Source organism: Salvelinus sp. IW2-2015, linkage group LG32 (assembly GCF_002910315.2).
Source record: "Salvelinus sp. IW2-2015 linkage group LG32, ASM291031v2, whole genome shotgun sequence".
Classification (NCBI taxonomy): Eukaryota; Metazoa; Chordata; class Actinopteri; order Salmoniformes; family Salmonidae; genus Salvelinus; species Salvelinus sp. IW2-2015.
Window position 1 is genome coordinate 28,780,967 of NC_036871.1, and position 16,750 is coordinate 28,797,716.

The 16,750-nt window shown below is 41.9% G+C and overlaps 2 protein-coding genes across 3 annotated transcripts in view; both read right to left on the minus strand.

The window, feature by feature from the left end:
* guk1a (guanylate kinase 1a) overlaps positions 1–15,724 on the minus strand; it is a 30,284-nt gene extending 14,560 nt beyond the window's left edge. The window contains exon 1 of one of the 2 annotated variants that reach the window (XM_023977414.2): positions 15,640–15,724. In XM_023977414.2, coding sequence (XP_023833182.1) covers positions 15,640–15,691 — 52 coding nt within the window. In that variant the 5' untranslated portion in view covers positions 15,692–15,724. The remainder of the gene's footprint in view (positions 1–15,639) is intronic. The other variant, XM_023977416.2, reaches the window with a different exon arrangement.
* arf1 (ADP-ribosylation factor 1) lies at positions 1,646–5,749 on the minus strand. The gene is made up of 5 exons (XM_023977420.1): positions 5,645–5,749; positions 4,886–5,065; positions 4,581–4,691; positions 4,358–4,482; positions 1,646–4,195 (listed from the first exon to the last, which is right to left on the minus strand). The coding sequence occupies exons 2-5, from the start codon at positions 5,028–5,030 to the stop codon at positions 4,034–4,036; spliced, it is 543 nt and encodes a 180-aa protein (XP_023833188.1). The 5' UTR covers positions 5,031–5,065; positions 5,645–5,749; the 3' UTR covers positions 1,646–4,033.
* Positions 15,725–16,750: the final 1,026 nt, after the last annotated feature.

The following is a 16,750-nucleotide window of genomic DNA, read 5'->3' on the forward strand; positions in this document are numbered from 1 at the left end:
TGGTGTAGGTGTCCTGGAGAGCAGGTAGTTTGCCCCAAGTGATGCGTTGTGCAGACCTCACTACCCTCTAGAGAGCCTTACGGTTGTGGGCGGAGCAGTTGCCGTACCAGGAGGTGATACAGCCCGACAGGATGCTCTCGATTGTGCATCTGTAGAAGTTTGTGAGTGCTTTTGGTGACAAGCTGAATTTCTTCAGCCTCCTGAGGTTGAGGCGCTGCTGCGCCTTCTTCACAACGCTGTCTGTGTGGGTGGACCAATTCAGTTTGTCCGTGATGTGTACGCCGAGGAACTTAAAACTTACTACCCTCTCACTACTGTCCCGTCGATGTGGATAGGGGGGTGCTCCCTCTGCTGTTTCCTGAAGTCCACAATCATCTCCTTTGTTTTGTTGACGTTGAGTGTGAGGTTATTTTCCTGACACCACACTCCGAGGGCCCTCACCTCCTCCCTGTAGGCCGTCTCATCGTTGTTGGTAATCAAGCCTACCACTGTAGTGTCGTCCGCAAACTTGATGATTGAGTTGGATGCGTGCATGGCCACGCAGTCGTGGGTGAACAGGGAGTACAGGAGAGGGCTCAGAACGCACCCTTGTGGGGCCCCAGTGTTGAGGATCAGCGGGGGGGAGATGTTGTTACCTACCCTCACCACCTGGGGGCGGCCCGTCAGGAAGTCCAGTTGCACAGGGCGGGGTCGAGACCCAGGGTCTCGAGCTTGATGACGAGTTTGAGGGTACTATGGTGTTAAATGCTGAGCTGTAGTCGATGAACAGCATTCTCATGTAGGTATTCCTCTTGTCCAGATGGGTTAGGGCAGTGTGCAGTGTGGTTGCGATTGCGTCGTCTGTGGACCTATTGGGGCTGTAAGCAAATTGGAGTGGGTCTGGGGTGTCAGGTAGGGTGGAGGTGATATGGTCCTTGACTAGTCTCTCAAAGCACTTCATGATGACGGAGGTGAGTGCTACGGGGCGATAGTCATTTAGCTCAGTTACCTTAGCTTTCTTGGGTACAGGAACAATGGTGGCCCTCTTGAAGCATGTGGGAACAGCAGACTGGGATAAGGATTGATTGAATATGTCCGTAAACACACCAGCCAGCTGGTCTGCGCATGCTCTGAGGACGCGGCTGGGGATGCCGCCTGGGCCTGCAGCCTTGCGAGGGTTAACATGTTTAAATGTTTTACTCACGTCTGCTGCAGTGAAGGAGAGTCCGCAGGTTTTGGTAGCCGGTCGTGTCAGTGGCACTGTATTGTCCTCAAAGCGAGCAAAGAAGTTATTTAGTCTGTCTGGGAGCAAGACATCCTGGTCCGCGACGGGGCTGGTTTTCTTTTTGTAATCCATGATTGACTGTAGACCCTGCCACATACCTCTTGTGTCTGAGCCGTTGAATTGCAACTCTACTTTGTCTCTATACTGATAGTTTAATAGTAAATATGTAAATGGTCAAATTTACAATATTTGAATTGTGACAGTTGGCAGAATCATTCAGTATATGTTGCCTTTCTTGCTGTTGATCGATAATGTTCACTGTGCCTTCCTCCCTCTTGAGTCCAAGGAGGAGATAGAGGTTAACGGTGCAATGTCAGCATGATCAAATCCAATAACTAATTCGCTTAAAAGAGAATTACATGAAAAACAACAGAACATGTAAACAGTCTCTAATCACTTTAATTACAGTGCTTTTCTCCAAAATATTTAAGCTGAAATAACTTTACATTAAAAAAAAAAAGTTTAGACAAAAGTTCTGCTAAAGAGATTGTTTCAACAAAAGGTTCAGGCAATCAGTTTTTATCCAACGCCTTGCTTTAAAAGAAAGACTAAGGGTCCATAGCACTCTGGTGGAATAACACCCAAAACCTTTTGATGAGCACAAAAGGTTTGTAATGGAACAGCATGTTTCTTTGACATGAGAACAAAAGTATCCCCTCAGAACTTAGCCAAGGACAACATGAGCTACGAAGGACAAAAAAATACTAGCGCCCACTAAGTAAAAAATATGGAGTTCATACATATTTCATATTGCCACTGATGCATGCCTTTTTCCAAAACTATTAATATACTTTTATCATTCTCAATAAAAAGGGATGAAAACAAGGTGTTCAGGTCATGATGGAGGACATCAGAATACAACTGCTTTTGTCATATCAGAGCATCATACAGCATATACCTTGAGTGCTGGGGTAAACAACCAGGTGTCTGCGATGGGGGTTCAATGTTTTTATGAATATCGCTAGCAACAACAGACTAAACATATTTTGAATGACATACCTACAGTAGAAAAGAGGAAAATATCTTGTATCTAATGATGTCAACTTTATTTCTCCACTCCTAATATTGAACAAATTACACTCACTGGAGTATCTGACATAGGCTTTGAAAAATAGGCTACCAGTGTGGCAAGTGCTACTGGCTGCTGGTAAGTGTTTTTGACTTGGACATACATTTTTGCCAACCCATGGATAGCAAGCTAAACAGTTGCGCTTAGCGAAAGTGTCTGCAGTTACCTTTCTAGCTAATAGGCTATGTTAGAGTTTACACTTCCTCTTCCAATTATAAATGTGGGGAGGTCAAACTAATGAAAAAAAACATTTACCAAATCTATTCATTTCAAAATGTTTTGATTACTTTGCCTTGACATTCACCTGATAAGACATGAGGAAAAAATGTTTTGGCTAACATAATGGGAGTCCCTGGTTCAGCGGTTTGCCTGGGAGGGGGTCCCTGGGAAGGATAAGGTTGAAGACCCCTGAGTTACAAGGTTGTTGTGACACTAAGTCATTGTGATGGTGATGTTGAGGACATCAAGGTATCCCAACCCTTGAGCACCTGCAGCTGACAAGAGTAATGAAAATGCTTATGTAGACAAAAATGTTTAACAATCAATTAGCTAGTCCCGCTGACAATCAATGTGTTTGAGATATTAGATTCTGCACAGAACATGGATTATAGCAAATGGATAGGCAGGAATTCTGCTCCTCTAGGCATTGAGAAAATCTGTTGATTTGCACACAATCTGTATCTTGAACATGCATTTGTCCAACATACAGACCATATCATGCACTTTTTTGCTATTAAATTCAGGCTCACTGCGACAAAGGCAGTACACATGATTAACCTGAGCCACTTTCATACATCATAATGCAGACCAGACAGCATCTCTGTCCATCACAAAGCAGGTGAATGATGAGATTCATGGAGGAACATAGTTACTCTGCATGGCAGCCACTTCTCAATGAAAGCCAACATGATGACACACAACAAAAGTGTCAACAAGAGTTTGACTTTGAAGCCCACGGACCTCTGTTTTAGGCTTCATCTCAATAACATTATCTTCAGTGTTTTGCTAAATGGTATTTTGGGGGGAGCAGGATATTGTAGCCTTCAGAGGTGTTAAACCATAATTGTTGCAAGTAGTACATCTGTATGTATGATTAATTCAGGAGAAACACTCCTTTCAGTAAAAATGACCAGCAAACTTATGTAAAAAAGTCATTAAACATAGGGTCCCATCAATTACTTTTTGCCTCCATTTTCTATTTACTAGACATGTATATGTCTGCCCAAGGGTCAAGAGGAGGAAATAACCAAGGTGGATTTTTAAAGTCTGCAATAAGCTGCCTCTTAAACCCCCCACCACCCAAAACAAGACTATTTACATTAAATAAGAAACCCAGACAGCTTTCCATGATTGGGTTATTATCCTCCCTGGCCCATATGGTGTATTGTTGTAACGAGAGATGAGAAATGAGGGCAGCTTTCCAGTAGGTACTTTTGACAAAAGTAACTTAATTTTCAACATCAGAAGAGTACAAAGCAAAGATAGAGAGAAGATACAGTGTTACACTTTTCACACTACTGAGCCGAGCAGAGCTGTACTGCGCCAGCCTGGTAACTCTTCTACCACACAGTTGCTAGAACCGTGCAGGAAAGGACAACATGAAAGAAAATCATCTGAGCCACCGTACGGTTTGAGTCGGCACGATAGAGTGAAAAGGGTATATGTGAGTTGAGGAGGACAGTGGATTATGATGATTAGGCCTATTTCTGGTTTTTTAACTGATTAGACAACCAATCCAGTCCTTCATAGAGACCGTCTCCGCTGGTGGCACAGGTGGCCTGGATGTACCAGTTTCTATGGCGAAGGGAGTGCAGTCCCAGCTTGTCTGTGAGTTCGGCCGCATTCATAGCATTTGGGAGGTCCTGAAAAGAGAAGTTGTCCCATAATGAGACAAAAGCCAAGCCAGGGAAGGACATCCAAAGTATATAACAGGTGTATTGTCCTTTCTATTTTATTAATACAAAAAAAGCAAGTCGGAGGCTTTTTACTTTCACACAATGGACAGGTGAAAAATGTAGGAGTACCTGTTTGTTAGCGAATACTAATAAGACTGCCTCTCGTAGTTCATCCTCTGCCAACATTCTCATCAGTTCTTCGCGGGCTTCATTCACTCGCTCTCTGTCATTGCTGTCCACAACGAAGATGAGACCTGAAACACACCAAAAGAAAAACATTTTGAGTCAACATCTCTAGTCTGTTGGTCCCCCTTTGACAGGAGTAAAATTACTTGCTGTCAGCACATCTTACCCTGAGTGTTCTGGAAATAGTGACGCCACAACGGTCGAATTTTGTCTTGACCACCGACATCCCACACTGTAAAACTTATGTTCTTGTACTCGACTGTCTCAACATTAAAACCTGAGTTGAAGAAAGAAGACATTAATAACCCGCACAATCTATTTGATGCAACAAGTGAACATGTGCAGGGGGAAATTGTGTTGTTTTTAGTTATATATTTTTAAATAGTCTCAACGTTACACAAAATATGATATTCATACAAACTGGGCTGACAACACTTAGGCCTACATGCCACCACCAGTGCTACTACTTACCTATAGTTGGAATGGTAGTTACAATTTCTCCAAGTTTGAGTTTGTACAGGATTGTTGTTTTACCAGCAGCATCGAGACCCACCATGAGGATCCTCATCTCTTTCTTGCCAAATGCTTTAAAGAGGCTTGCAAATAAATTCCCCATAGTGAAAGACGGATTCAACTTTGGCAGTAGGAATACTAGAAGAGAACAAGAGGAACACCGTTTTGTAACCGTCAGTGTGTAGTTGTGCACTGCCAAATACAGAAGGTTAACCCATCTTATAAACTAATTGAATTGTTTAATATACCTAGTATATCAACTTTCTGCCAACTATGTTGGTTGATTAGTTAGCAATATAACTAAAAACAAGAAGCTAGTTTACTAACCATATAGTTCGCGTCAACGCTTAGATAGCTGCTAGCTAACGTTACACAAATCCTTTCATAAACTAACCAGTTGGATAAATTAAGATAATAACCATCGCGTTGAAAACTGTCTTGCAGTGAAAGACAACTGGCTATTACGTTAGCTATATCGAAAGACCACTAAGTTAGCTCTCTAATAGATAACTAGCTGACTGTTTTGCTAGCTTTAGCAAGCGGCGCCAAGCTAGCCTAACCAGCCATCTGGCAAGTTTTTTTCAGACCTTTTTAACTAGCTAGACCCCAGGAAATGAGACCCCTTTACGTTATATAGCTAAGCAGCTAAATACAATGTATGTGACTATTATCATATTCAAACAACATCAAGCGTAAAAATGACAATTTTCTGCTTACAGTTGTTTTCAATCCTTTCCTCTTTAAGGCGTTTCCTTCCTCAAGATGTCGGGTTATTATTTGGCCACGTCAGAGCTTCCAGAACGACTTCCGTGAAACATAGCGTTTGGTATGTCGCGCCCTATGGCCTGGAGGCGAATGGCACTCATTTTCACATTTTTGTGCTGCTAAAACATGAGTTTGCTTGTTGCAGGTGCGTGAGAATAATTATTCGATTATATGAAAATAAAAAACTCACACACTGCTTTTTCTTATATAACTTTAGTTTGAGGAATGGCAAAAGCTTGGCCAGAAAGGTAAACTTATAGGGAAAGACATTTTAAGGGTTGTGATATATTGTATTGAATATTATCTCCAATCAGAAAAATGTTTTACCTGTTGATGTGCCATTCTATAAATATTTAGATTTTTTGGATAAAGTTCAAGGTGGGCACCATTTTGATAACAGAAGTCAGTCAACTTGATCTCCTCTCTTCCTGTGCAGCATAGTGAAAGCTACTGAAGAGTGCTCTTACTGGCAAACACAGTGTTTTCCTTTTCTTTTTAATCAAATTGTATTAGTCACAAGCGCCGAATACAACTGGTGTAGACTTTACCATGAAATGCTTGCTTACGAACCTTTCCCAATGATGCAGTTTTTAAAAAAGTATAACAAATAAAATACCAACACAATAAATAAAATAAAATAAACAAAAATTGAGCTATATATAGGGAGTACCAGTGCCAGATCAATGTGCAGATGTACAAGGTATTTGAGGTAGATATGTACATAAAGGCAGGGTAAAGTGACTAGGCATCTGAATATATAATAATACGAGTAAAATAAAGAACAGAGTAGCAGCAGCAAATGATGAGTGCAAAAGTGTGTGAGTGTGTATGTGTCGGTATGCGTGTGTGTTGTGTGTGTGCGTATGTGCGTATGTAGTGTATGTGGATGTGTGTGGGTTTTATGTGGGAGTGTCAATGTAGTGTGTGTGAGTGAGTGTGTATATTGTGCGTATACTGAGCCTTCCTCTGACACCGCCTTATATAGAGGCCCTGGATGGCAGGGAGCTCAGCCCCATTGATGTACTGGTCAGTCCACACAACCCTCTGTAGCGCTTTGCGGTCAAGGGCGATGCATTTGCCATACCATGCGGTGATGCAGCCAGTCAAGATGCTCTCGATGGTGTAGCTGTAGAACTTTTTCAGGATCCGAGGGCCCATGCCAAATCTTTTCCTGAGGGGGAAGAAGTGCTGCCATGCCCTCTTCATGACTGTGCAGATGTGTGTGGACCATGTTAAGTCCTTAGTGATGTGGACACCAAGGACCTTGAAGAGCTCGACCCACTCCACAACAGCTCCGTCGATGTGGATGGGAGCGTGCTCTCCCCTCTTTCTCCTAGAATCCACAATCAGCACAATTACAATTACTGACATTGAGGGAGAGGGTGTTGTCCTGGTACCACACTGCTAAGTCTCTGACCTCCTCCCTGTAGGCTGACTCATTGCTGTCGGTGATCAGGCCTACCACCGTCGTGTCGTCAGCAAACTTGATGAGGGTGTTGGAGTTGTGTGTGGCTACACAGTCGTATGTGAACAGGGAGTACAGGAGGGGACTAAGCACACACCCTTGAGGGGCGCCATGTTGAGGGTCAACGTGGCGGTGGTGTTGTTGCCTACTCTCACCACCTGGGGCCGGCCCATCAGGAAGTCTAGGATCCAGTTGCAGAGGGAGGGGTTCAGTTCCTGGGTCCCTAGCTTGGTGATGAGTTTGCAGGGAACTATGGTGTTGAGCTGTAGTCTATGAATAGTATTCTCACATAATTATTTCCCTTCTTGTCCAGGTGGGAGATTGTCCAGGTGGGAGATAATTCACTATGACATAATTCATTCTTTCTGCCATAGACTTCAGGAGACTACAGGACTTCAAGGGACTTCACTAAAGGCCAGAGATGCAGGGCCCACAAAATTCAGACCAAGGCTAAAAAGACCCAGCTCCTCTTTCTCCACACCTAGCACAATGGAAGACCATCAGTTTGTGGAAAAAATCAAGAGTGCATGTGGTAAACTGCCTTGTTTTATTCAAACTCACTAAGGACCAACATTTCCATTATAGGCCATTTCAAACCCTCCTTTATTCCTTGACAGCTTAGCAACAGGGCAGATTGAGTTACAACACTGAAATGTTTGATAAGGTATGAACAAGATTCTGTAACTCTAACCAAGACCTGTGACACTGTTTGAAAAACATTACAGTCATAGCAAACCCATGAACATGAATCCAATCCAATGTTTTCATCATCAGACTTATGGACATTGGTTGTACTAGTTCTACTCTAGTGTAGAAATAATAATATAAGTCAAGGGGTGGTGGTGCTGCTGTCACTACAAAACATCCTTGTTTCTTTCTATACATGTCCTGTCTTGCCTCCCAGGTGTTAGATTGAGTAGAGTAATGAACCGCCCTTGCCCCTTGATATTGCCGCCACTGTACAATGTACAATGGCACATAGGCCTATTCATGTGGGCAAATATGCAGTGCCAATCGGGGGCATTTGAGGGGTGTCTACAAGACACTTGGCTTTTCATCATGTCTGTCTTCTCACGGTCTCAGGGTGAAACCAGGGTAGCTCAGCTGTTGCCATTATGGGGGTGGAGTGCAGAGGCTAGCCAGCCAGCCAACCCGGCCCAGAATCACCCCTTTCTCTGGCATGGCAAGACCTTGTCCACTGAATAGCTTACCACAAAACAATGTCCTCTGTGTGACTGTGAGACAGGTGTTTGATCATTGACAATAGATTGACAATAGATGCTAATGTGAGCAAGCAAAAATATGTTATTGGAAAAAGAAAGGAGAACATAATGCCCTGCCACAGGGTTGGTTGCAAGAATAGATCTATGACTTCATTTTCCATTACTTGACTATTCTATTCATAACCAAATGTTCAAGTGTGAGTTGGTTCCATTTCAAAAGAGAGAAAAGTGTGAATGTGCTTATACAGTGGGGAGAACAAGTATTTGATACACTGACAATTTTGCAGGTTTTCCTACTTACAAAGCATGTAGAGGTCTGTAATTTTTATCATAGGTACACTTCAACTGTGAGAGAAGGAATCTAAAACAAAAATCCAGAAAATCACATTGTATGATTTTTAAGTAATTAATTTGCATTTTATTGCATGACATAAGTATTTGATACATAGAAAGGCAGAACTGAATATTTGGTAACAGAAACCTTAGTTTGCAATTACAGAGATCATACGTTTCCTGTAGTTCTTGACCAGGTTTGCACACACTGCAGCAGGGATTTTGGCCCACTCCTCCATACAGACCTTCTCCAGATCCTTCAGGTTTCGGGGCTGTCGCGGGCAATACGGACTTTCGGCTCCCTCCAAAGATTTTCTATTGGGTTCAGGTCTGGAGACTGGCTAGGCCACTCCAGGACCTTGAGATGCTTCTTACGGAGCCACTCCTTAGTTGCCCTGGCTGTGTGTTTCGGGTCGTTGTCATGCTGGAAGACCCAGCCACGACCCATCTTCAATGCTCTTACTGAGGGAAGGAGGTTGTTGGTCAAGATCTCGCGATACATGGCCCCATCCATCCTCCCCTCAATACGGTGCAGTCGTCCTGTCCCCTTTGCAGAAAAGCATCCCCAAAGAATGATGTTTCACCTCCATGCTTCACGGTTGGGATGGTGTTCTTGGGGTTGTACTCATCCTTCTATTCCTCCAAACACGGCGAGTGGAGTTTAGAGCAAAAAGCTCTATTTTTGTCTCATCAGACCACATGACCTTCTCCCATTCCTCCTCTGGATCATCCAGATGGTCATTGGCAAACTTCAGACGGGCCTGGACATGCGCTGGCTTGAGCAGGGGACCTTGCGTGCGCTGCAGGATTTTAATCCATGACGGCGTAGTGTTTACTAATGGTTTTCTTTGAGACTGTGGTCCCAGCTCTCTTCAGGTCATTGACCAGGTCCTGCCGTGTAGTTCTGGGCTGATCCCTCACATTCCTCATGATCATTGATGCCCCACGAGGTGAGATCTTGCATGGAGCCCCAGACCGAGGGTGATTGACCGTCATCTTGAACTTCTTCCATTTTCCAATAATTGTGCCAACAGTTGTTGCTCTCACCAAGCTGCTTGGCTATTGTCCTGTAGCCCATCCCAGCCTTGTACAGGTCTACAATTTATCCCTGATGTCCTTACACAGCTCTCTGGTCTTGGCCATTGTGGAGAGGTTGGAGTCTGTTTGATTGAGTGTGTGGACAGGTGTCTTTTATACAGGTAACGAGTTCAAACAGGTGCAGTTAATACAGGTAATGAGTGGGAAAGACAGAGGGCTTCTTAAAGAAAAACTTAAGGTCTGTGAGAGCCGGAATTCTTACTGGTTGGTAGGTGATCAAATACTTATGTCATGCAATAAAATGCTAATTAATTACTTAAAAATCATACAATGTGATTTTCTGGATTTTTGTTTTAGATTCCGTCTCTCACAGTTGAAGTGTACCTATGATAAAAATGACAGACCTCTACATGCTTTGTAAGTAGGAAAACCTGCAAAATCGGCAGTGTATCAAATACTTGTTCTCCCCAGTGTATATTCTGATATACAGTATGCGTGGGTTGTCTGTTGGTATATAATGTTTTAAAATTGATATGTTCACCTGCCCAGAGACTACAGATAAGTAAATTAGCTGTTAGCTAAATCTGGGGCAATGCATCACTTCTAATTTCTGAGACTTAGCCTATGTTGTTGTACATTATCCTTTAACAAATAAACATAATAAATCAATTAAATACAATTCAGGCTAAAGGTTTCCAATGGATAGAATGGGGATGTTCTCTAGGCCTACTAAAGATAATTAATTCAGACTATTGTGATTGTAATTTGTTGTGCATGTCACATAGGCCTATATTTATCTAATGGGAATTCCAATACATTTCGTCCCCAAAAATATTCAAAATTCTTCCTCTGATTCACAGAAGCCTAATAATCAAATATTTATGTGCAACAAGTTGAATTTTAACCAGGGTCAACCATGTCTGCCCCTTCTTCAGTGGAGAGGGCAGTGCCTGGGACTCAGGGACAGAGCAGCAGGGGGGAGAGTGGGTCTGTGGTTGGTGGAGGACCACACAGCGAAGCCTGCATAATGCCGTCTCACTACTGGAACCTTCATTTGTGGTTTTGGCCTGCCAAATGCCTGAGGAAGAAAAACTTTCAGCATAGGTTTGTTTCGCAGGCAGACAGTGTTGTATTCACTTGTAAAGGAGTGCTGTGTTTTCTCTACAAGATGGTTATTTTTGTTTTGGATGGTTGGGGTTTCACTGTTCTAATGTTGCAGTCCAGTGCCAGATCAATTTAATATTTTTATAATTTGGCCTTTCATTTTCTTTCGTTCCTTTCCTTGTACATCTCTGTTGTACTTTTGAGACTAAGATAAGAGTACCATGATTTATGCCTTATATACTGGATTTGGCTGCATGATTTCAACAGAATAAATTGTAAACTGGAGTAGTTACAATCCACATTTTTTAAGATCAGGTTTTAGGCCTAAAGCATTTAGAAAAAACAAACATCATGATTTAAATTGTAATAGTCATAGTTTTTGTAATTAAAGCGTATCTCTTTTTGACAGATGACATTAACACATTTGGCAATGGCACTGGAAACATTAAAATATCACAACAAGCAAAAAACATTATTAGCTATAAGCAGTAGGTATCATACTGGTATAAACCTAGCACTGGGGAATCCCTTTCTCAATAGTGACCTAACGCCCTCTATGGGTCAAACAGAGACTGCATACATAAGAGGTTGACAGCAAAAAGTGACTGGGATTTCCCCACTAATAGGGTACTTACTTGCAGTTGACTACTTAGTTGAAGAAATGGAAACCACTGTGTTTTTGTTTGTTAAAAAACTAGGTAAGATTACTGGGCTATCAGCTCTTTTCATTATTATTGTGGGACACTTTTATCAGTTTCAGAAAAGTATGATTCAAGTAAATTATTTCCTATTTTCCTCACTGCTTTAAACAGCTCCACCCAACTGGGTCTGTGCACTACATGTATCAGTGATTCCAATGTTGTCATTACTTTTAGTTTTTGTCATAGCTATGATCATTAACGTTAAATATTCAGCTTTAATTAGTTACAATTAGTTGGGTCGTTATATCCAAACATGCTGTAAGACCAGAAAAGAAGGACTATATTTAAAGACATGAAAAGCAAGATTCCTCTTTACAAATACGTCAATGCTGTTTGTGAAAAAATCCCACCAATTCAAGTTCATACACAATAGGGGGTAGGCAAGGTTGCTTTGTGGAATGTCACACAGTCTTGCCAATGATTTTCCTCAAAACTATGGATCGTTTATTGGGGTTCTATTTAACCAAACCAGGCTGAATAAGGAATACTATTACAATCCTTCAATTTCACAATGAAGGATTGTGCGTCGATGCTCCCTCCCAAACCATGCATCAATACAGTGTGATTGTAACACCCTCAGTACCGTAAAAGCAGTCAGTGCATTAGCCTCAGCCTGCTACTGTGTGGTCTTCCACAGAACTAGCACGCAGGAACGTGATTAGACAGATCAAATCAAATCAAATCAAATCAAATTTTATTAGTCACATACACATGGTTAGCAGATGTTAATGCGAGTGTAGCGAAATGCTTGTGCTTCTAGTTCCGACAATGCAGTAATAACCAACAGTAATCTAACCTAACAATTCCACGCTACTACCTTACACACACACACAAGTGTGAAGGGATAAAGAATATGTACATAAAGATATATGGATGAGTGGTGGTACAGAACGGCATGGCAGATGCAGTAGATGGTATAGAGTACGGTATATACATATGAGATGAGTACTGTAGGGTATGTAAACATAGTGGCATAGTTTAAAGTGGCTAGTGGTACATGTATTGCATAAAGATGGCAAGATGCAGTAGATGATATAGAGTACAGTATATACATATGAGATGGGTAATGTAGGGTATGTAAACATTGTATTAAGTGGCATTGCTTAAAGTGGCTAGTGGTACATTTTTACATAATTTCCATCAATTCCCATTTTTAAAGTGGCTGGAGTTGAGTCAGTATGTTGGCAGCGGCCGCTAAATGTTAGTGGTGGCTGTTTAACAGTCTGATGGCCTTGAGATAGAAGCTGTTTTTCAGTCTCTCGGTCCCTGCTTTGATGCACCTGTACTGACCTCGCCTTCTGGATGATAGCGGGGTGAACAGGCAGTGGCTTGGGTGGTTGTTGTCCTTGATGATCTTTATGGCCTTCCTGTGACATCGGGTGGTGTAGGTGTCCTGGAGGGCAGGTAGTTTGCCCCTGGTGATGCGTTCTGCAGACCTCACTACCCTCTGGAGAGCCTTACGGTTGTGGGCGGAGCAGTTGCCGTACCAGGCGGTGATACAGCCCGACAGGATGCTCTCGATTGTGCATCTGTAGAAGTTTGTGAGTGCTTTTGGTGACAAGCCGAATTTCTTCAGCCTCCTGAGGTTGAAGAGGCGCTGCTGCGCCTTCTTCACAACGCTGTCTGTGTGGGTGGAAGGCAAGATGGAAGGCAAGGGAACGAATGGATGCCTCAACAACAATGCATGACTCCTCTCCTCCTAGCCTGTAGAGTTTGGGTGATTTCCTACTTCCCAACCCATGCCCAAGGGCCACATTAGTAAATGCAGTTTAACAAGACCAAATTAAGCACATCCAGCAACAAAGCACTGTTTGACTTGGAGAGGACTTGCTTGCTTACAACTGGAACCAATGAAAGTCGGTCGGTCACCCCGCCCCCACATAGTGCCTTCAGAAAGTATTCATACCCCTTGACTTATTTCACATTTTGTTGTGTTACAGCCTGAATTCAAAATCAATTTAAAAAATCATTCTCACCCATCTACACACAATACCCCATAATGACAAAGTGAAAACATATTTTTAGAACTGTTTTGCAAATGTTTTGAAAATGAAATACAGAAATATCTAATTTACATAAGTATTCACACCCCTGAGTCAGTACTTTGTAGACGCACCTTTGGCAGCGATTACAGCTCTGAGTTTTCATGGGGAAGTCTCTAAGATCTTTCCACACCTGGATTGTGCAACATTTGCCCATTATTCAAGTTCTTCAAGCTCTGTCAAATTGGTTGTTGATCGTTTCTAGACAACCATTTTCAGGCCTTGCCATAGATTTTTAAGTAGATTTAAGTCAAAACTGTAACTCGGCCACTCGAACATTCACTGTCATCTTGGTAAGCAACTCCAGTATAGATTTTTCTTGTGTTTTAAGGTTATTGTCTTGCTGAAAGATGAATTCATCTTCCAGTGTCTGGTGGAAAGCAGACTGAACCAGGTCTTCCTCTAGGATTTTGCCTGTGCTTAGCTCCATTCCTTTTCTTTCTTATCCTGGAAAAACTCCCTTGTCCTTGACGATTACAAGCATACCCATAACATGATGCAGCCACCACTATGCTTGAAAATATGACGAGTTGTACTCAGTACTGTGTTGTATTGGATTTGCCCCACACTTTGTATTCAGGACAAAAAGTGAATTGCTTTGCCACATTGTTTGCAGTATTACTTTAGTGCCTTGTTGCAAACAGGATGCACGTTTTGGAATATTTTTATTCTGTACAGGCTTCCTTCTTTTCACTCTGTCATTTAGGTTAGTATTTTCGAGTAAATACAATGTTGTTGATCCATCCTCAGTTTTCTCCTATCACAGCCGTTAAACTCTGTAACTGTTTTAAAGACACCATTGGCCTCATGGTGAAATCACTGAACTGTTTCCTTCTTCTCCGGCAACTGAGTTAGGAAGGACGCCTGTATCTTTGTAGTGACTGGGTGTATTGATACAATATCCAAAGTGTAATTAATAACTTCACCATGCTTAAAGGGATATTCAATGTCTGCTTTTTTTATTGTAGCAATAGGTGCCCTTCTTTGCGAGGCATTGGAAAACCTCCCTGGTCTTTGTGGTTTAATCTTTGTTTGAAATTCTCTGCCCGACTGAGGGACCTTACAGATAATTGTATGTGTGGGGTACAGAGATGATGTAGTCATTCAAAAATCATCTTAAAAACTATTATTGCACACAGAGTGAGTCCATGCAACTTATTATGTGACTTGTTAAGCAAATGTTTACTCCTGAACTTATTTTAGGCTTGCCATAACAAAGGAGTTAAATACTTATTGACTCAAGACATTTCAGCTTTTCATTTTGAAAAACAAAGTTCCACATAGGCTAGTGACAAAATATTTTCTGTAAAATTCAGGCTGTAACACAACATAATTTGGAAAAAGTCAAGGGGTGTGAATACTTTGTGAAGACACTGTATATCCCCAGTCAGTTAGTCTACATACACACTGAGTAAGACAGAGCACAGAGCACAGGTGCATGTGATGATGTTTGACAGGTTAGGTTAGGGGGAAACACCTGCGTGGCATCCTGTCAAATATACATATTTTATTTTAGTAGTATTTTATTTTATCCTGTCAATAAGCCAAGATGCCACAAGGACGGATGTGAGAGCAAAGCAATCACTTTTTCCCTGCAGGTTTTGAAATAACAAGCGCTATACGATGCTTGAAATACTCTTTGTAAGGCTAGAATATGTGAATAGGGGATTCGGTATGTTACAATACAGGCATAGTATATTTTAGGTGCCGCATTCTGCATGGGTATCATTCTCAATTTATTTCTCAATACATTATAAAATGTATTTATCTAAATTTATTTCTTAACCTAATATTATTTCCCAAACAATTGCTCAATCAAAACGTGTGTCAATGTTAATACATTTTACTCACTGCATCATGAATAGAAATACAACATTTATACCACAAATAGAGCTAAAATATTACTTTTTTTACAGTAAAATCTATTAATATTCATATTCACTGTTTCTGGATGAAAGGTTCTTCATATCATACATATGTAGTCATCTGAAATATATACCCTATAAAAAGTTCATCATGCTCATTTGCAACAAACCCTGACCTGGTTTTAGTAGGCGAGATTCTGCGGACATCCTCCCATAGAGTGGTAGCATCCATATGTTGGTGTTCTTCCTCTTCTCTTAATAACTGTCTAAAGAGTGACTGTTCTCATGTGTGGACAGACTGTTACAACTGAGATAATACAGGGTCTATATCTTCCACCCGCCCTTCTGAAAAAACACACACACACACACACACACACACACACACTCTGTCTCCATTGTGAGAATGTAGGGTATTGAACTCAGTAGGGGCAGACGTGCTCCCCCTCTGAGATGATGCCTGGAAGAGGATTAAAACACGCTCAGTAAGGGACTTGGGAAACAGTGCGAACTCTTGGGGTGTGTTGTTTGCTGTGTGTGTTGCTGTTTGTTCGGTTACTTGTGTGTTGGTGTGTGTTTTGCTGTGTGTGTGTGGTGTGTGTGTGTGTGTGTGTGTGTGTGTGTGTGGTGTGTGTGTTGTGTGTGTGTGTGTGTGTGTGTGTGTGTGTGTGTGTGTGTGTGTGTGTGTGTGTGTGTTGTGGTATGTCTGTAGTTGTTGGATGTCTGTCGTGAGTGGTGTGTGCCTATGTTGTTGTGTTCTCGTGTAATGAGGCCCTGAAAACTCTACTTGTATTCGGTGACAGGGTCCTATTCTCCTGTTCATCCACTGATGAAAATTCTATATTTGACCAGGGCTCTCATGATTTAATGCTTCACGCTGATTGGATATTACGTGAGGCCATTTGAATGATCAACGCGGGATCCTTATTTTCACCTGTATATAGTGAAAATTGGCATATGAACATAATGGGTAGCTACATCAGAGTGCTCTCCTGAATTCTGAATAAGTTATTGCACGGCCATTCCCATGATGTGTCATTCACCTTCAACATTTAAATAAATCAACAATGAAACATTTCTTTGGAGAAATTGGCTGTTTTGGATGGCAATCGGTAAGTTGTCCCCCCAAAGAATTGCTATGGGACACCAAAAAAACATATCAGTCGGGCTCTAGTGTGTGTGTCACAGGGGGTATTTTGTCATCCTTGAGCAGATTAGCAGCCCTTCAGAGTTTTAGACAGTCTGTGTATGGATGGAGCCATGTACTGTATACACCCCCCCCCCCCCCCG